This window comes from Ovis aries, chromosome 7, assembly GCF_016772045.2.
Source record: "Ovis aries strain OAR_USU_Benz2616 breed Rambouillet chromosome 7, ARS-UI_Ramb_v3.0, whole genome shotgun sequence".
Taxonomy (NCBI): Eukaryota; Metazoa; Chordata; class Mammalia; order Artiodactyla; family Bovidae; genus Ovis; species Ovis aries.
Genome location: NC_056060.1, coordinates 6,943,239 through 6,965,216, shown reverse-complemented (window position 1 = coordinate 6,965,216; position 21,978 = coordinate 6,943,239). Strand labels below are relative to the sequence as shown.

Here is a 21,978-nt window from a genome sequence, read left to right as displayed (position 1 = left end):
TGCTAATTCTGTTTGGTTGATCTATCCATAGGTGTGAGTGGGGTATTAGAGTCTCCCACTATTATTGTGTTACTGTTAATTTCCTCTTTCAGACTTGTTAACATTTGTGGAAGGAGGATTCTTAACCACTGAACCACAAGGGAAGTCCCTCATTGTGGTTTTAATTTGCTTTTTCCTAATGACTAATGTTGAACATCTCCTCATGAGTGATTCTTATATCTTCCTTAGTAAAGTGTCTATTTATATGTGTTGCACATTTTTTGATTGGGTTGTCTTCTCATTAATGAGCTGTAAGAATAATTCATATTTTCTGGATGTAAGTCCTTTAACAGATGTGTGTTTTGCAAATAGATATTTTATTCTAGTATGTTACTTATCTCTGTATTTTTAATGGTATCTTACAAACATTTTTAAATTTGATGAGAAATATAAATTAACGCTACATTGCATTACCGAAGACTGGCAAATCCAAGAGTACAGTAACACACTGTGTTGGTACAGATTCAATATACTCTTATATGTTGGCAGTGGAAATGTAAATTGATACAACTACTATGGAGGGCAATTGAGCAATTCATTGAAAAATACACATGTATATACCCTTTCAAGCTCTCTGTATTTGGTTCAGGGAATCTCTGCTGTAGTTATATTTGCACATATGTAATAAAGTTATGAAATACAAGGTTATTCACTGTAGTATTATGTGTAAAGATGAGAGACCAGAAATGACTTATATGTTAAGATTCTGGCTAGTTCAATAAATTACAGTATATCCACCTATGCAGGCATAAAAAAGAGGGAAGATCTTTAATTTCTTATACAGAAAGACTACCAAGATATAACTGAAACAAAAACAAAAAACCCCACAATTATAGTAGCCTCCTCTTGAGGTAGGAAAAAAGGGCTGAAAAAGAAGATATACGTTATTTTGCTTTAACAAGCATACTATGTGCATGTTAAGTACCAAGTAGAATGCAAAAGCATTAGCAGAGAAGGGAGATTATTCTATATGCACTGGAGCTTAACAATTTTATATATTCAAATACTTAAAATGTCATCTAGAACTGAATAATTTTCTTTTTTAAAAAAAGTAAAAAGGTTACTAAATTAAAGATACTGAAAGGAAAAAGAAACATACCTTTGTGGCTTCCATTATAATTTTGTTGATTTTCTCTTTATCTAATCCTTCCATTCCAGCTTTATTATCATTAAGTCCCATCCTAAGCAGAAGATCGTCTTTGTAATTGTCACTCTTCTCCTTTGTGCTACCCATGGTGTAAACCTGAAGAAAAGAAAAAAGTTAATGGAAAAATGGCTCTTTTTATTATCTGAAAAAGCATACAAAACAAACATGTTTTTCAAAGCATTCATGGAGGGCAAGGGTTTGGGAGAGGGGTGTCATTTTAAAAATGACATAGAAATCAGCAAAACAAAAATGATAGTTAAGATTTTTTTGGCTACTGAAAAATAATTAGTACTCAGATTTTAAAATTATTATCCCAAGATTTATACTCTTGGAGGGAAGAAAGGGATTAACATTTCCTGCCAACTCTGTGCCAGTCACTATGCATGGTGCTTTACACTTGAATTTCACACATCAGCCCTGGAAGGTAGATATTATTATCCCTAATATAAAGAGAAAAGAAACCTGAGTTATAGAACATGCCTACTGACAGAGATTTGCGAAGTGACAACATTTGTGTCCAAAGTTCATGTGTTTTTTTTTCTCTATTTAATGCACTGTATGGGCTTCCCTGCTGGCTCAGACAGTAAAGAATCCACCTGCAATGTGAGAGGGCTGGGTTCGATCCCTGGGTTGGGAAGATCCCCTGGAGGAGAGCATGGCAACTCACTCCAGTATTCCCGCCTGGAGAATCCCCATGGACAGAGGAGCCTGGTGGGCTACAGTCCATGGGGTGGCAAAGAGCCAGACACGACTGAGAGACTATAATCACTGCACAGCACAATGCACTGTATGAGAAGTAAATACAAAATAACACTTGCCCTGCCAAATGTAGCTTCAATAGCATTTATTACCTACTGTTCGCAGAGTTCCATTCTTAAATCAGTGAAAAAATACAGGGAAAAAAAAAACTATCCCCTTGTAGGAAATCATTACACTTTGCAATGTCATGTCACTTCTGAGGTTAATTTCAAATAATAATGCTTTAGGATCTTAATATAACTCTTTATAATTTACCTTCACATACGTTAGCTTTTAAAAACAATTAAAGCAACCACAGAAAATAGCTTTGCTCATTCTCATGTTAGGGAGAAAGAAATTTGAATTTCAGGAAGGTTAAATGAATTGCCCACCATGGCTCTGATGAAAAGCAAAAGATCTAGTATTTCACTCCAAGTTGTCTTACTCCAGATCTAAAGCAGCTACCATGACATCACAGCTGCCTCCAATTTGGGGCCCTTCTACCCTGGTGGCTCAGCCTGTAAAGAATCTGCCTGCAATGCAGGAGGCTCAGGTTTGATCCCTGGGTTGGGACTACAGTCCACGGGGTCGCAAAGAGTTGGACACGACTCAGCAAATAACACTTTCATTTTTTCACATACATAAATGGCCAGGTGAATAGCTGCCATGAATCCACAACAAATTATGACCATAATTTCTCATCTGGATGATTTACAGCAGGCTCATTTATTTTACTCTGCCTTGAAGCCCTTCCCTCCCCATTGACCCCCCTCCTCTCCCCTTCCCATTTTTCTGTTTTAACATCACCACACATAGTTACCAATGTTTTTCTTGTGATGAGAACTTGTAAAATCCATTCTCTTAGCAATTTTCAACACTACAATATCGTATTAACTATAGTCACCATGCTGTGCATTATATTTGCATGATTTATTTTATAATCAAAAGTATATACCTTTTGACTCCCTTTCCCTATTTTCCCCACCCACTACCTCTCACCTCTTCACTCCACTCCCCATCACTGCCACTGGCAACTACCAATCTGTTCTCTGTGTTTTCTGTTTTCGGTTTTAGATGCCACATTTAAGTGAGATTATACAGTATTTTTCTCTGACTTATTTCCCTTAGCATAATGCCCTTAAGAGGACCTTTTCTTGAGAGTTGCTTTCATTTTTAGTACCAGCAAAGAAAAAAAGTAAATTATAAAATGAAATTTGAATACTGTGATTATTAGTGATGGTTCCATTAGGAAAAAAAATAAAATAAACCTGTATATCACAATAGTTATCAAACTTTGCTACACATTACATCCGCCGCAGAGATCTTAAAACCCTTGATGCCCAGCTTGTATGCCATACCAAGTAGGTCAGAAAGTCTAGGAGAAGAAGTCAGATATAAATATTTTTAAGAGATGCCTCAGATAATTCCAGTGTGCAATGAAGTATAGGAACCACTGGTGACTAAGGGAATATAGGTTGATTTTCTGTTACCCTTTGAATATTCTTCTCTCCAGCTTTCACATTCAGCCTAATATTATCCTGTATTTTGCCTTATGCTATAGTAATCCAATAGTCTCATTTTCTAGTAAAACAGGTGAATGTAATTCATTAATAATCTTCCCAGACCAACACTACTGAAGAATGAAGAGGCTAAATGAAGACAGCCTACTTTAAGGCTGAGTTTTCCTTTAAATGTTGACATATATGAAAGGAAAAGAAACAATTATTGAATGCCTACTACTTCACATATAGTATATTACTTAGTCCCCAGACTCTTGAGAATTAATTTTAGTCCTTAATTGGTGAGAAGAACTGGGTTATCAGCAATATTGGCATCAGGCAAAGTTGTGAGACATGTAGTTTTCAGTTACCTTGCTGCCTTGTTGATGCCCCATTGCCAGGCAACATATATCCAGTTTCATGGGCACAGATTTACTTTCATTTACATGCTAATGACTTCCAAGTTTACACGTCTAGTCCAAATGCCTGCCTGACATCTCAAATTTAACAAATCTGAAATGGACCTTCTCATTTCCCTCCATCCCCCAACCAGCTCAATTTTCAGCCTTCCTCATCTCAGCTGAGGGCAACTCTAAAACCTTCTGATGGATCATGCAAAACACCTTGCAGTCATTCTTTCCTCTTTCTCATACACCCCGCATCCAAACTGCCAGGAAATCTTGTGGGCTCTACTTTCCAAGTCTGAAATGCAGTACTTGGATGCAATCTCAAAAACGACAGGATGATCTCTGTTCGTTTCCAAGGCAAACCATTCAATATCACACTAATCCAAGCCTATGCCCCAACCAGTAACACTGAACAAGCTGAAGTTGAATGGTTCTATGAAGACCTACAAGACCTTTTAGAACTAACACCCAAAAAAGATGTCCTTTTCATTATAGGGGACTGGAATGCAAAAGTAGGAAGTCAAGAAACACCTGGGGTAACAGGCAAATTTGGCCTTGGAATGCGGAATGAAGCAGGGCAAAGGCTAATAGAGTTTTGCCAAGAGAACGCACTAGTCATAGCAAACACCCTCTTCCAACAACACAAGAGACGACTCTACACATGGACATCACCAGATGGTCAACACCGAAATCAAACTGATTATATTCTTTGCAGCCAAAGAAGCTCTCTACAGTCAGCAAAAACAAGACCGGGAGCTGACTGTGGCTCAGATCATGAACTCCTTATTGCCAAATTCAAACTTAAATTGAAGAAAGTAGGGAAAACTGCTAGACCATTCAAGTATGACCTAAACAAGATTTCTTATGATTATACAGTGGAAGTGAGAAATAGATTTAAGGGACTAGAGCTGATAGAGTGCCTGATGAACTATGGAATGAGGTTCGTGACATTGTACAGGAGACAGGGATCAAGACCATCCCCATGGAAAAGAAATGCAAAAAAGCAAAATGGCTGTCTGGGGAGGCCTTACAAATAGCTGTGAAAAGAAGAGAGGCAAAAAGCAAAGGAGAAAAGGAAAGACATAAGCATCTGAATGCAGAGTTCCAAAGAATAGCAAGGAGAGATAAGAAAGCCTTCCTCAGCGATCAATGCAAAGAAATAGAGGAAAACAACAGAATGGGAAAGACTAGAGATCTCTTCAAGAAAATTAGAGATACCAAGGGAACATTTCATGCAAAGATGGGCTCGATAAAGGACAGAAATGGTCTGGACCTAACAGAAGCAGAAGATATTAAGAAGAGGTGGCAAGAATACACAGAAGAACTGTACAAAAAAGATCTTCATGACCCAGATAATCATGATGGTGTGATCATTCATCTAGAGCCAGACATCTTGGAATGTGAAGTCAAGTGGGCCTTAGAAAGCATCACTATGAACAAAGCTAGTAGAGGTGATGGAATTCCAGTTGAGCTCTTTCAAATCCCGAAAGATGATGCTGTGAAAGTGCTGCAGTCAATGTGCCAGCAAATTTGGAAAACTCAGCAGTGGCCACAGGATTGGAAAAGGTCAGTTTTCATTCCAATCCCAAAGAAAGGCAACGCCAAAGAATGTTCAAACTACCACAAAACTGTACTCATCTCACATGCTAGTAAAGTAATGCTCAAAATTCTCCAAGCCAGGGTTCAGCAATACATGAAACATGAACTTCCTGATGTTCAAGCTGGTTTTAGAAAAGGCAGAGGACCCAGAGATCAAATTGCCAACGTCTGCTGGATCATCGAGAAAGCAAGAGAGTTTCAGAAAAGCATCTATTTCTGCTTTATTGACTATGTCAAAGCCTTTGACTGTGTGGATCACAATAAACTGTGGAAAATTCTGAAAGAGATGGGAATACCAGACCACAGGACTTGCCTCTTGAGAAACCTATACACAGGTCAGGAAGCAACAGTTAGAACTGGACATGGAACAACAGACTGGTTCCAAATAGGAAAAGGAGTACATCAAGGCTGTATATTGTCACCTTGCTTATTTAACTTATATGCAGAGTACATCATGAGAAACCCTGGGCTGGAAGAAGCACAAGCTGGAATCAAGATTGTCGGGAGAAATATCAATAACCTCAGATATGCAGATGACACCACCCTTATGGCAGAAAGTGAAGAGGAACTAAAGAGCTTCTTGATGAAAGTAAGAGTGGAGAGTGAAAAAGTTGGCTTAAAGCTCAATATTCAGAAAACGAAGACCATGGCATCTTGTCCCATCATTTCATGGCAAATAGATGGCAAACAGTGGAAACAGTGGCAGACTTTATTTGGGGGGGGGCTCCAAAATCACTGTAGATGGTGACATGAAATTAAAAGATGCTTACTCCTTGGAAGGAAAGTTATGACCAACTTAGATAGCATAGTCAAAAGCAGAGACATTAGTTTGCCAACAAAGATCTGTCCAGTCAAGGCTATGGTTTTTCCTGTGGTCATGTATGGATGTGAGAGTTGGACTGTGAAGAAAGCTGAGCACTGAAGAATTGATGCTTTTGAACTGTGGTGTTGGAGAAGACTCTTGAGAGTCCCTTGGACCGCAAGGAGATCCAACCAGTCCATTCTAAAGATCAGTCCTGGGTGTTCTTTGGAAGGGCTGATGCTAAAGATGAAACTCTAATACTTTGGCCACCTCATGCAAAGAGTTGACTCATTGGAAAAGACTCTGATGCTGGAAGGGATTGGGGGCAGGAGGAGAAGGGGACTACATAGGTTGAGATGGCTGGATGGCATCACCGACTCGATGGACATGAGTTTGAATGAATCCAGGAGTTGGTGATGAACAGGGAGGCCTGGCGTGCTGCAATTCATGGGGTTGGAAAGAGTCGGACACAAATGAGTGACTGAACTGAACTAAACTACTTTCAAAGTGTACCAGAAATGTAACCTCTCACTATTTTCACACTAGTCTGAACCACCATCATTTTTTTCCTGGATTATTGCAAATGCCTCTTAAATCATCTCTGTTCCTGCTCTTGCCCTCCTATAATCGATTATCAACACAGTAGCCAAACTGATTCTTCTAACCATGTATTATGTCATGGCACCTCATCTCACTCTAGAATAAAACCCTAAATCTTCACAGAATCTGTATCACTCTTGCTTGTTACTTGTCTACCTTCATCCCTAATGTTCTACTCTGCTTGCTCACTGCTGTCCAACTTTGCTGTTCTCAAATCTGCGAGGCACTCTGACCTTGAGGCCTTTTGCACCGAATGTTCCTTTCTCCTGGAGGGTTCTTTGGCCAGTTCTTTGACTAAACTCCCTTATCTCCTTCAAGTCTTTGCACCTTCTAATGAGGGCATACCCTGACTCCCTATTTAAAATTGTAGCCTGGTTATCCTTCCCATACCCTCTTCCCAATGCCCTACTACTGTTTTGCATAGTTCACTTAGGATGTTTATCACTCCCTAACACACTTACTTACTAGGTTTGTTGTCTGCCTCCCCTGTGAAAACGTTAAGTTCCATGAGGGCAGTGAACATGGTTCTCCCACTGATGTATACCAAATGCCTCACAGAGTGCTTCGCACAGAGTAGGTGGTCAACAAATATTTACTATACGGTTGAACTCAGTTTATATCATTTTCTTAATTCTTTTATTCACATAACAAGGTCACTTAATCACATTAAAAGATTGGGAGAAAAACTGCTTTTCTGAAGTTAATCATTTAAAAATACTATTAATTTTCCCTTATTTTCATATTATACACATAAGGACAAGTCTATGAGCTTAACAACTTTTGATTTTATAAGCCTTATCTTCCTATGATATTTAATGGTTAAATTGGTTTATTAAAGCTTTTGAGACTTATAATGTAAGAATATTTGCAATTTACATATTAGGGTGCTTGCTAGGCTCCATTAATATTAAAAAAATTCTAGCTTATATTTCCACCTTGGGAAATTAAGTTACTTTGTTAAATCTAATTTCTTTGATTAAATATTCTTCAATTCTATCCAAATATAAGAAAAATCACGGAAGAAAGATAAACAACATACTAAGCTTTAGAATACTTGAATCTCTATGCGCTACTTTTGGTACTATCATTTATGTTATTATGGTGATTCTTTTGTTTTTAGTATTTCTCATTTTCAAATTTCTAAAATTTCTCATTAGTACTGGTTATCTGTATTCTTCCCATTAGTTCCCACTGAGTTTTTTTACCTGAAAGTCCAAAATTGAAAGGGGTAATGCCTAACTAACAGAGGTGATCACATACTATCACAAAGTATGATAATTTTCCATATTTTTCTGGGAAGTGAGATTTAGTATTATTTCAAACAGCTTTGTGAGGGCAGCATAGAATGGAAGTGCCTAGTATGGTGTCTGGTACATGATAAAACCTCAATCAATACTGATTATTACTAAAGTTAAGCCAAATATCCAATGCTGTGAAAATCACCTGTCCTACTTTTCTCTCTTTAAGATAAAGAGACCCTAAAAGGGAAGTGGGTACACTGTGAGTATCCTTGGAAAAAGTTGATGTTCACAGATCATACAGAATTTTGTTTGTTTTGCTTCCAAAGAAGTATTTGTCCTACGGATACTATGCATTCACATATAGTCACATATATAGTCCCAAGCCCTGTGAATGGATATAACTGTGCCTTATAAACAAAAAGTGTTTTGAGAAAGAAAACAGTCAAACATTTTTATTGTTTGTTATTATAGAATACAGTCTGTTTCACTTCAGCTCAGAAGCACAAACAGTAAATGCACAGCTCAAAGGAAAGAACTCCAGGTCCCTGTGGTTTAGCATACTGGTTTAAAAGTACATTTTCTCTGAAAATACTCAAATTTTTCCAGTCTAATTCTACCACTGACTATTCAGGTTACCACTTAAAAAATGCAAGGCCAACCTCTATTTTTGGTGATAGTAACACTGGAAAATTAGAAGTTTTCAGAAGGAAAACTTTATGCAGTAAAGTTCCTACTCCTTATAAAAAAAGCACATAAAACTATATAAATAATATCACAAGTGTTTAGCATACTGATCAAAGTCACTTGGAATTAATCTATCAGTAAACAGGCAAAACATACAAAGGGTAATAAGAGAGAGAAAGAGAGGACTGAACAGGAGAAGGAAGAGGGTAAAGAAGAGAAAGAAGGAAAACTAAACTATAGTAGGTTTCAAGATGGAACTTGCTTCTTATTTCTAACATACGATAATCAAACTCAATAACCCCCTCACCTTCCCCCAAAAATCATTATGTACTTAAGAACAAATATTTTTAAATTCCTCAAATATTCAAATATTTAGTCTGTTTGTTTGAATAGATTAAGTACCCATAAAAACTCTAGACTGCGATTAAATGTTCTTTTTACCCTTACAAGAGTGAATTAAATGTAATAAATTAAGAATACTACTCAAATTTTAATGTAGTAATTTTCAAATTAATGTCTGACTTACTTTTCCTTTTTTACTTTTATTTATTATAAACAAAATACCTTCTAAAATGTCAGAAAGTGAAAAAGTCAAATCTCAAGACTTTAACAGATTGTGTTAATTTGTTAACATGTTCCTCTCCAATTATTTTACATACACATGTGAACACATACACGCAAATCACGTGACTACAATTTTTATATGCTGGGAATGAAAGCACAGAGGAACCACTGTATTTTCAGCTTTACCTTTTTTTATGTTCTGGCAAAATAAGACGGACAAAAATTTCAAAATAATTTGAGATACGATCATTTGCAAGACCAAAAAATTTATATGCATCACTAAGAGAAATAACATAACTAATGTAACCCCACAGATCATAAATCAAGGGGATGTATGCTAAAAGAAAACTCAAGTTCAACGTTCCCTGGTGGTCCAGTGGTTAGAACTCAGGCGCTTTCAAGTACTGTGGTCAGGGATCAATCCCTGTTCCGGGAACTAAGATGCCACAAGCCACACAGTGTGGCTTAAAAAAAAAAAACCAAAAAACCCCACAAATAACCAAACTCAAGTTCTCACTAAGGAATTAAGGTCTACTCTTTAAGAGAGAACCATGTATGTATTTTCTTCTATTGCCTTTTTACTTCCTGAGTTGCTTATTTAATTTATTCCAAAGAGAGTTGGATATAACTACGGGCCATGCTGGGTAGGGCCACCCAAGATGGGCAGGTCACAGTGGAGAGTTCTGACAAAAAGTGTCCGCTGGAGAAGGGAATGGTAAACAACTTCAGGATTCTTGCCTTGAGAACCACATGAACAGTATGAAAAGGCAAAAAGATTGGACACTGAAAGAAAGAGGAACTCCCCAGGTCGGTAGGTGCCCAATAAGCTACCAGAGATCAGTGGAGAAATAACTCCAGAAAGTATGAAGAGATGGAGCCAAAGCAAAAACAACACCCAGTTGTGGATGTGACTGGTGATGGAAGCAATCTGATGCTGTAAAGAGCAGCACTGCATAGGAACCTGGAACGTTCGGTCCATGAATCAAGGCAAATTGGAAGTGGTCAAACAGGAGATGGCAAAAAGTGAACATCGACATTCTAGGAATCAGTGAATTAAAATGCACTGGAATGGGTCAATTTAACTCAGATGACCATTATATCTATTATTGAGGGCAAGAATCCCTTAGAAGAAATGGAGTAGCCATCATAGTCAACAAAAGAATCCAAAATGCAGAACTTGGATGCAATCTCAAAATAACAGGATGATCTCTCTTCATTTCCAAGGCAAACCATTCAGTATCACAGTAATCCAAGTCTATGCCTCGACCAGTAATGCTGAAGCTGAAGTTGAACGGTTCTATGAAGACCTATAAGACCTTCTAGAACTAACACTCAAAAAAGGTGTCCTCTTCATTATAGGGGACTGGAATGCAAAAGTAGGAAGTCAAGAAATACCTGGAATAACAGGAAAATTTGGCCTTGGAGTACAGAATGAAGAGGGGCAAAGGCTAACAGTTTTGCCAAGAGAATGCACTGGTCATAGCAAACACCTTCTTCCAACAACACAAGAGACAACTCTACACATGGACATCACCAGATGGTCAATACAGAAATAATACTGATTATATTCTTTGCAGCCAAACATGGAGAAGCTCTCTACAGCCAGCAAAAACAAGACCAGGAGCTGACTGTGGTTCACTCAGATCATGAAATCCTTATTGCCAAATTCAGACTTAAATTGAAAAGCACTAGGCCATTCAGTTCAGTTCAGTTCAGTCCAGTCACTCAGTTGTGTCCGACTCTGCGACTCCATGAATCATAGCATGCCAGGCCTCCCTGTCCATCACCAACCCCTGGAGTTCACTCAAACTCATGTCCATCGAGTCGGTGATGCCATCCAGCCATCTCATCCTCTGTCGTCCCCTTCTCCTCCTGCCCCCAATCCCTCCCAGCATCAGAGTCTTTTCCAATGACTCAACTCTTTGCGTGAGGTGGCCAAAGTACTGGAGTTTTATTTTAGCATCATTCCTTCCAAAGAACACCCAGGGCTGATTCAGGTATGACTTAAATCAAATCCCTTATGATTATACAGTAGAAGTGACAAATGGATTCAAGGGATTAGATCTGATAGAGTGTCTGAAGAACTATGGACTGAGGTTCCAGACACTGTACAGGAGGCAGTGATCAAGACCATCCCTAAGATAAAGAAATGCAAAACGGCAAAATGGTTGTCTGAGGAGGCCTTACAAATAGCTGAGAAAAGAAGAGAAGTGAAAGGCAAAGGAGACAAGGAAAGATATATCCATTTGAATGCAGACTTCCAAAGAAGACCAAGGAGACATAGAAAGCCTTCCTCAGTGATCAATGCAAAGAAATAGAGGAAAACAATGGAATGGTAAAGACTAGAGATCTCTTCAAGAAAATTAGAAATACCAAGGGAACATTTCATGCAAAGATGGGCACAATAAAGGACAGAAATGGTATGGACCTAACAGAAGCAAAAGATATTAAAAAGAGGTGGCAAGAATACACAGAAGAACTATATAAAAAAGAGCTTCATGACCCAGATAACCAGAATGGTGTAATCAGACATCCTGGAATGTGAAGTCAAGTGGGTCTTAGGAAGAATCACTATGAACAAAACTAGTGGAGGTAATGGAATTCCAGTTGAGCTATTTCAAATCTTAAAAGATGATGCTATGAAAGTGCTACACTCAATGTGCCAGCAAATTTGGAAAACTCAGCAGTGGCCACAGGACTGGAAAAGGTCAGTTTTCATTCCAATCCCAAAGAAAGGCAATGCCAAAGAATGCTCAAACTAATGCACGATTGCACTCCTCTCACACGCTAGCAAAGTAATATCAAAATTTTGCCAGCCAGGCTTCAAGAGTATGTAAACTGTGAACTTCCAGATGTTTAAGCTGGATTTAGAAAAAGCAGAGGAACTAGAAATCAAATTGTCAACATCCACTGGATCACTGAAAAAGCAAGACAGTTCCAGAAAAACATCTACTTTTGCTTTATTGCAGAGAAGGCAATGGCAACTCACTCCAGTACTCTTGCCTGGGAAATCCCATGGATGGAGGAGCCTGGTAGGCTACAATCCGTGGGGTTGTGAAGAGTCGGACACTACTGAGCAACTTCATTTTCACTTTCATGCATTGGAGAAGGAAACGGCAACCCACTCCAGTATTCTTGCCTGGATAATCCCAGGGAGGGGAGCCTAGGGCTGCCATCTATGGGGTCACACAGAGTTGGACATGACTGACATGACTTAGCAGTAGCAGCTGCTTTATTGACTATGCCAAAGCCTTTAACTGTGTGGATCACAATAAACTGTGGAAAATTGTGAAAGAGATGGGAATATCAGACCACCTGACCTGCCTCTTGAGAAATCTGTAAGCAGGTCAGAAAGCAACAGTTAGAACTGGACATGGAACAACAGACTGGTTCCAAATAGAAAAAGGAGTACGTCAAGGCTGTATACTGTCACCTTTCTTATTTAACTTATATGCAGAGTACATCATGAGAAACGCTGGATTGGATGAAGCACAAGTTGGACTCAAGATTGCTGGGAGAAATATCAATAACCTCAGATATGCAGATGACACCACCCTTATGGCAGAAAGTGAAGAGGAACTAAGGAACGTCTTGATGAAAGTGAAAGGGGACAGTGAAAAAGCTGGTTTAAAACTCAACATTCAGAAAATTAAGATCATGGCATCTGGTCCCATCACTTCATGGCAAATAGCTGGGGAAACAATGGAAACAGTGACAGACTTTATTTTGGAGGGCTCTAAAATCACAGCAGATGGTGACTGCAGCCGTGAAATTAAAAGACCCTTGCTCCTTGGAAGAAAAGCTATGTCCAACCTAGACAGCATATTAAAAAGCAGAGACATTACTTTGCCAACAAATGTCTGTCTAGTAAAAGTAACGGTTTTTCCAGTAGTCATGTATGGATGTGAGAATTGGACTATAAAGAAAGCTGAGCATCAAAAAACTGATGCTTTTGAATTGTGGTGTTGGAGAAGACTCTTGAAAGTCCCTTGGACTGCAAGGAGATCCAACCAGTACATCTTAAAGAAAATCAGCCCGGAATATTCATTGGAAGGATTGGTGTTAAAGCTGGAACTCTGATACTTTGGCCACATGATGCAAAGAACTGAATCATTGAAAAGCCCCTGCCACTGGGAAAGATTGAGAGTGGGAGGAGAACGGTTGGATGACATCACTGACTCAATGGACGTGAGTTTGAGTAAGCTCTAAGAGATGGTGATGGACAGGGAACCTGGCATTCTGCAGTCCATGAGGTTGCAAAGAATCAGACATGACTAAGCAACTGAACTGAATTGAAAGTTGAATGAGACAGAAGGCATTAGAAAACCTACACTCCACATAATCCTACAGACATATAAAATTCACAGATACAGAATAATTTACCGAAACTATCTGTTTCTTAGTACAGAATGAAATATATCCTGATACAAAACATATTTACTAATCAATTCAAAGGTAAAGTCCCAAAGTTCAGCTTATATACTCCTATTTCGATGATGAGTTGCATATTTTGTAAAATGTCTTCTAGGTTCTTTTTACAATGAAAATTTTGTTTACACTCACGTGAAGGTGGAAGTCTAAGAGGTTCCTTCTTCGGATATCATAGCCCAAGTCAGCAAAAATATTTACTTTACCTAGTTCAGTTCAGTTCAGTCTCTCAGTCATGTCCGACTCTTTGCGACCCCATGAATGGCAGTACGCCAGGCCTCCCTGTTGATCACCAACTCCCAGAGTTTACCCAAACTCCTGTCCACTGAGTCGGTGATGCCATCCAACCATCTCATCCTCTGTCGTCCCCTTCTCCTGCTGCCCTCAATCTTTCCCACCATCAGCGTCTTTTCAAATGACTCAGCTCTTCACATCAGGTGGCCAAAGGACTGGAGTTTCAGCTTCAACATCAGACCTTCCAGTGAACACCCAGGACTGATCTCCTTCAGGATGGACTGGATGGATCTCCTTGCAGTCCAAGGGACTCTCAAGAGTCTTCTCCAACATCACAGTTCAAAAGCATCAATTCTTTGGTGCTCAGCTTTCTTTATAGTCCAACTCTCACATCCATACACGACTACTGGAAAAACCATAGCCTTGACTAGATGGACCTTATGGTATGGTAATCATTTTTTAAGTTCTACAATCTCAAATGTTATCATTTTAATATAAAATTGCATAGGAAGCCAGAATAATAAGGGAGTATTACACTACTAATGGGAAATCTCAACTATTATATTATGACTATACTATGTCTTACATTACTGGAAGGAAAATATTTAATAAAGTCAGAGAGAGTTATATAGGATATTATGTTATTTTCCTATCCTGGAAAAAATTATCCTTTCAATTACCTCCTCTGCCAAATGGCTCCAATGTTTTCTGAGACCTGCTGCTGCTAAGTCACTTCAGTCGTGTCCGACTCTGTGCGACCCCAGAGGCAGCAGCCCACTAGTGTCTGCCATCCCTGGGATTCTCCCTAACCTTGATATTATTTCTTGATTGACTGTTGCTGACTTCTAGGTTTCTTATAGCTCTACCAGTCTATGGCAAGAGCTTGAAATACTTTTCACAATGTAACCCTCTCACATGAAATCTTAAGTAAAATCTCAAACTTTTCCTCAAATCTTTGTTCTACAAATGCTGCAGAGCTGTCATAATTTCTTAATATATATTCTATCACTAAAGTAAAAGAATAAATAGGTAGCCTACAGAAAAGGGAAAGTGAATAATAACCTTCGTTTCTTTGGTTCTCCTGATTCCTTAGAAATACCTAAATGAACAGATATATACTGAAATGTTACTAACTCCAAGACTGTATACTAACAGTTATCAGAAAATGATTGTTTACTATTGATGAATTCTAATTAAAAGATGGTTTCCATAAGAAGTTAGGCTCTAAAAATCATTATGTCTTTGTCCTGGTTTTATACATGCCTGAAACCAGAAATAAAAAATTAAACATCCAGAAAATTTGCCAATCACAGGAAAATAGAAAATTAGCAAGAATTGTGATTTTTGGAGTTTTTAACCCAAAACGATTTAATATATATCCACACACCTCCCCTATGCCCTAATGAATTAAAATTATCTGACTTTTGTTCATGTCATACCATGTTAAAAAGAACTTAGGATTTAAAAATTAATAATCGATTTCTAAATTATTACTAACACAGTTATAAAAATACATTTAGACAGATACAACATGGAGGACTTCCCGGGAGCTCAGCTGCTAAAGAATCCGCCTGCAATGCGGGAGACCTGGGTTTGATCCCTGGGTTGGGAAGAGCCCCTGGAGAAGGGAATGGCTACCCACTCCAGTATCGTGGTCTGGAGAATTAAACGATCTGTATAGTCTATGGGGTTGCAAAGAGTACATTTAGATAGATACGACATAGAAGAGTAGTTGATAACTTAGAATCTGGAATTTATATTAAATTAGCAAAAATAATTATTCTTGATGAGATGCTCTTTTTCCAGGGTTATATCCTATCAATGGTGGGAGGGGGATAGTGACTTGGTTTTAGTGATCCTGAATTTGTTGTGAAGTTTCAAATAACTTTAAAGGAAGGTTTGTGAAAGGGAGCATGAATTAAAAACATAAATACGTGCAAAACTACTTAGCTAGAAAAATTTATTAAACTATCACCTGTCATACAAGTAATTTATGCTAATTAATGAGAGTTACTGGCTTCCCAGGTGGCTCAGTGGTAAAGAATCTGCCTCCCAATGCAGGAGATACAGAAGATGCAGGTTCAATCCCTGGGTTAGGAAGATCCCTTGGAGGAGGAAATGGCACCCCACTCCAGTATCCTTGTCTGGAGAAATCCATGGACAGAGGAGCCTGGCAGGCTACAGTCCATGGGGTCGCAAAAGACTCGGACGTGACTGAGCATAAGACTTAGGGCAAGGCAAGGCAAGGCAATGAGAGTTATTAACAAACAAAAGCAAAAGCAGTCCAGACTTACTAAAATCTATTTTTTCCATCAGTTCAGTTTAGTTCAGTCACTCAGTCATGTTCAACACTTGGCAACCCCATGAATCGCAGCACACCAGGCCTCCCTGTCCATCACCAACACCCAGAGTTTACCCAAACTCAAGTCCATCGAGTCGGTGATGCTATCCAGCCATCTCATCCTCTGTTGTCCCTTTCTCCTCCTGCCCCCAATCCCTCCCAGCATCAGTGTCTTTTCCAATGACTCAACTCTTCGCATGAGGTGGCCAAAGTATTAGAGTTTCAGCTTCAGCATCAGTCCTTCCAATGAACACCCAGGACTGATCTTTAGGATGGACTGGTTGGATCTCCTTGCAGTCCAAGGGACTCTCAAGAGTCTTCTCCAACATCACAGTTCAAAAGCATCGATTCTTTGGCACTCAGCCCTCTTCACAGTCCAACTCTCACATCCATACATGACCACAGGAAAAACCACGGCCTTGACTAGACGGACCTTTGTTGACAAAGTAATGTTTCTGCTTTTGAATATGCTATCTAGGTTGGTCATAACTTTCCTTCCAAGGAGTAAGCGTCTTTTAATTTCATGGCTGCAGTCAACATCTGCAGTGATTTTGGAGTCCCCCAAAATAAAGCCTGACACTGTTTCCACTGTTTCCCATCTATTTCCCAGGAAGTGATGGGACTGGATGCCATGATCTTAGTTTTCTAAATGTTAAGCTTCAAGCCACCTTTTTCACTCTTCTCTGTCACTTTCATCAAGAGGCTTTTAGCTCCTCTTCACTTTCTGCCAAAAGGGTGGTGTCATCTGCATATCTGAGGTTATGGATATTTCTCCCGGCAATCTGGATTCCAGCTTGTGCTTCTTCCAGCCTAGCGTTTCTCATGATGTACTCTGCATATAAGTTAAATAAGCAGAGTGACAATATAGAGCCTTGACATACTCCTTTTTCTATTTGGAACCAGTCTGTTGTTCCATGTCTGGTTCTAACTGTTGCTTCCTGACCTCCATATAGGTTTCTCAAGAGGCAGGTCAGGTGGTCTGGTATTCCCATCTCTTTCAGAATTTTCCACAGTTTATTGTGATCCACACAGTCAAAGGCTTTGTCATAGTTAATGAGGCAAAAATAGATGTTTTTTCCATAACTAGATCTAAATATGCTAACTGTTTAACATACAGAAGACTTAAGAGAGAATTAAATTCTAAAAGGAATTTTGACATAGTGCAAATAGTATGTGCTTTGAAGCCAGAAAGACCTGAACTGAAGTTTTAACCCTGAAATATAACCAAGTTGTGTCATCAAGGGCAATTTAAAGTTTATAAATTTTAGTAATTTGCTCTGTAAAACTTATTTTTCAGGGTTTCTGAAGATTAAATGTGTGATATGTAAGAGATCATAGAACAGTAAACACATAGCAAGTATGCCACAAATGTGGGATCTCTCCTTTCACTTTCATTATTATTTATTTCTCTAAAATGTGATGAAGCCTACAGGCCTGGCTATAAATGCAAGCCTGGAATTGATTGAGAAATCATACAAAACTAATAAAAATCTTCATTACTAAATACATGGCAAGTAAAAAAACACACACACACACAAATTCTCCCCTGTCTTCATACGCACAATATGCCACCCAACTTTAGGGAAGTTGCAAAGGACAAACAGTACCCACCCCTTTCATACTGTGGAAACTAGCAGACCAAAAGGAAATATTCTCCATGGCTTTTAAGGCTACACCACTGATATGGTCCTAAATTTCAAATCAAGATACCAAGGAGTTATATTTTAGTTTACCTTAAGTGTATGAATATAATATTACAGTAATCAAATCTAGACATGTATGAAATTTCAGTATTAATACCTAATATAGAATTTGACCTCATAATAAATAATTGTATAAATGCAGTCATGTTTGGCATGACTGATTTAAAAATAACATATATTAATGTGTAGAATATGTACAGAAATACTGTATTAATGAGGCTTGACACATAAATGCATTTTTAATATTAAAAAAACACATTAAATATACTTCTAAGAGTAAATTAAGTTTTTTCAGAGTAAGGTTTTGAATCAAATCCCAGAATATCCTCAAGTCAAACTCTGGAACTTTAGTTTAGAACATGCATATTGTAAAAATGTATATATCTGCTATTTTACAATGCTCACATTAATGGATAATTTTAATCCCTTAATCTAAAAATCTGTATGCAGGTCAGGAAGCAACAGTTAGAACTGGACATGGAACAACAGACTGGTTCCAAATAGGAAAAGGAGTACGTCAAGGCTGTATATTGTCACCCTGCTTATTTAACTTCTGTGCAGAATACATCATGAGAAACGCTGGACTGGAAGAAACACAGGTGGAATCAAGATTTCCGGGAGAAATATCAATAACTTCAAATATGCAGATGACACCACCCTTATGGCAGAAAGTGAAGAGGAGCTAAAAAGCCTCTTGATGAAAGTGAAAGAGGAGAGTGAAAAAGTTGGCTTAAAGCTCAATATTCAGAAAATGAAGATCATGGCATCCGGTCCCATCACTTCCTGGGAAATAGATGGGGAAACAGTGGAAACAGTGTCAGACTTTATTTTTTGGGGCTTCAAAATCACTGCAAATGGTGACTGCAGCCATGAAATTAAAAGACACTTACTCCTTGGAAGGAAAGTTATGACCAACCTAGATAGCATATTCAAAAGCAGAGACATTACTTTGCCAACTAAGGTCCATCTAGTCAAGGCTATGGTTTTTCCTGTGGTCATGTATGGATGTGAGAGTTGGACTGTGAAGAAGGCTGAGCACCGAAGAATTGATGCTTTTGAACTGTGATGTTGGAGAAGATTCTTGAGAGTCCCTTGGACTGCAAGGAGATCCAACCAGTCCATTCTGAAGGAGATCAGCCCTGGGATTTCATTGGAAGGACTGATGCTGAAGCTGAAACCCCAGTACTTTGGCCACCTCACGTGAAGAGTTGACTCATTGGAAAAGACTCTGATGCTGGGAGGGATTGGGGGCAGGAGGAGAAGGGGACGACCGAGGATGAGATGGCTGGATGGCATCACGGACTCGATGGTTGTGAGTCTGAGTGAACTCCAGGAGATGGTCATGGACAGGGAGGCCTGGCGTGCTGCGATTTATGGGGTCGCAAAGAGTCGGACACGACTGAGCGACTGAACTGAACTGAACTGAAACTAAAAATGTACTTGTATTATATAACTTTCACAAGTAAGCAAGATGTATTTCTCCTCTGTAGGACACCATGATTTTCTTAAAAAAAAAGGAAAATGAATCCTAATGAGAGAGTCATTTCCTAGGAAGGTTGATAGGGGTCTCCAATGAGAGAGGGGTTTGGAATTCTCAAGGAGGAATAAAGGACAAACTTTTTCTGCCTCTACATTCCTTAGGATTATAAAACAATAATGTATCCTGCCTGAGGACAGTCTCTGGATTAAACCTTCTGGCTAATTCTGTTATTTTAAAATGTAAATTATGGGAGTAGGTCTGGTGAGGTCTTTACAACCTCTAGACACTCTTTGGATTCACTGGAGAGTATATAACTCCATTGCTAACACTAGGAAGAGGGTACTCTTTCTACCCTCTTCTGATGTCTATGTCAGAAGCTTTCTCTATCTCCTTTATACTTTCAGTTCAGTTCAGTTGCTCAGTCATGTCTGACTCTTTGAGACCCCATGAATCACAGCGTTTATACTTTAATAAAATTTTATTACACAAAAGCTCTGAGCGATCAAGCCTCGTCTCTGGCCCCGGATTGAATTCTTCTCCTCAGGAGGCCAAGAATCACGGCATCTTTGCGTGATTTTCTTTTTGATTTCCAATCTAGTAATCGTTGGAAATGTTTCTATCTTCCTTACCAGCCGACTCTGAAAACTGCATCCATTTATTTTAACAGAGATTAGAAGCATATAGCTTCTTACCACCTTTACTCTAAGCTAAGAATAATAGCAAGTCTGTCTTGGGACTTAAAATCTGGTTTCTTGCTATGTAAATATAATTACAGAAGGTTAAAATAAAGTATTGGTCTTTATTAAAGGTACAGCTTAAATTTATCAAGGTTTAAGAATTTTAAACCGTAATGTCATTAGCATATTTGTAAAACCTACTAAGATATAATATTTTTGCCAAAAACCACTTCCCCAGTAACAGTAAGCTATTATGGTTAACTCTGTTCAGTTCAGTTCCCTTGCTCAGTTGTGTCTGACTCTTTGCAACCCCATGAACTGCAGCATGCCAGGCCTCCCTGTCCATCACCAGCTCCTGGAGTTTACCCAAACCCATGTCCATTGAGTTGGTAATGCCATCCAACCATCTCATCCTCTGTCATCCCCTTCTCCTTCTGCCCTCAATCTTTCCCAGCATCAGGGTCTTTTCAAATGAGTCAGCTCTTCGCATGAGGTGGCCAAAGTACTGGAGTTTCAGCTTCAACATCAGTCCTTCCAGTGAACACCCAGGACTGATCTGCTTTAGGATGGACTGGTTGGATCTCCTTGCAGTCCAAGGGACTCTCAAGAGTCTTCTCCAACACCACAGTCCAGCTCTCACATCCATACATGACTACTGGGACTAACCTTGTTATTAAATCTGCACATGGTACTGAATTATGAAAATTGAGCAAATTTGGCAGTAGTTTCCAGCATGTGAAGCACTCATTTTTATACTGCTAAGTACAATAAGAAACTGGAGAAGGCAATGGCACCCCACTCCAGTACTCTTGCCTGGAAAATCCCACGGATGGAGGAGCCTGGTGGGCTACAGTCCATGGGGTCGCTAAGAGTCGGACAGGACTGAAAACTTCACTTTCACTTTTCACTTTTATGCATTGGGGAAGGAAATGGCAACCCACTCCAGTGTTCTTGTCTTGAGAATCCCAGGGACAGGGGAGGCTGGTGGGCTGCCGTCTATGGGGTCGCACAGAGTCGGACACGACTGAAGTGACTTAGCAGCACAATAAGAAACAAAATTTCATTTACAAATGAAATATGCATTTCCTAATACTACTAAAATAAACTTTAATAATATATCATAGATGCTAGGAAAACTAAGACAAAGGAACAACAAACAATACCGTAATGTATAATAAAGTGATTCTGTTCTTACAAAAAATATATAGCAGAAGCAGAAGTGATAAAATGTTATATCCAAAAATGGGTTATGAAAGAATGTGACTTCCATCTCTAATACTCTCATTATCACTTGGATTACTCACTCTGGGGAAGCCAGCTGCCATGTGAGGCAGCCCTGAGCAGAGCTGCACGTGCATGAATATAGAACTAGATCCTCCTCCATCAAGTCTCCAGACAAGACTGCAGTCCTGGACAAGAGTTTGACTGCAACCTCACAAGCCAAAGGTGCTCAGTTAAGCCTAGCCAAGATTCCTGATGCACAGAAACTTGGAGATAGTGAATCTATATAGCTTTTAAATATGTAGAGCTTCCCTGATAACTCAGTTTTCCTAAGGAATCTGCCTACAACACAGGAGACCCCAGTTTGATTCCTGGGTTGGGAAGATCTGCTAGAGAAGAGATAGGCTACCCACTTCAGTATTCTTGGGCTTTCTTTGTGGTTCAGCTGGTAAAGAATCTGCCCACAATGCAGGAGATGTGGGTTCGATCCCTGAGTTGGGAAGATCCCCTAGAGAAGGGAACAGCTACCCACTCCAGTATTCAGGCCTGGAGAATTCCATGGATTGAATCCATG

General features: G+C 39.1%; 1 protein-coding gene across 2 annotated transcripts in view; it reads right to left on the bottom strand.

Moving 5' to 3' along the window:
• POLK (DNA polymerase kappa) overlaps positions 1–21,978 on the bottom strand; it is an 83,749-nt gene that overhangs the window by 37,951 nt on the left and 23,820 nt on the right. For both annotated transcript variants that reach the window (XM_004010194.6, XM_042251986.2), the window contains exon 2: positions 1,139–1,282. In XM_004010194.6, the coding sequence (XP_004010243.4) occupies positions 1,139–1,273 (135 nt within the window). In that variant the 5' untranslated portion in view covers positions 1,274–1,282. The remainder of the gene's footprint in view (positions 1–1,138; positions 1,283–21,978) is intronic.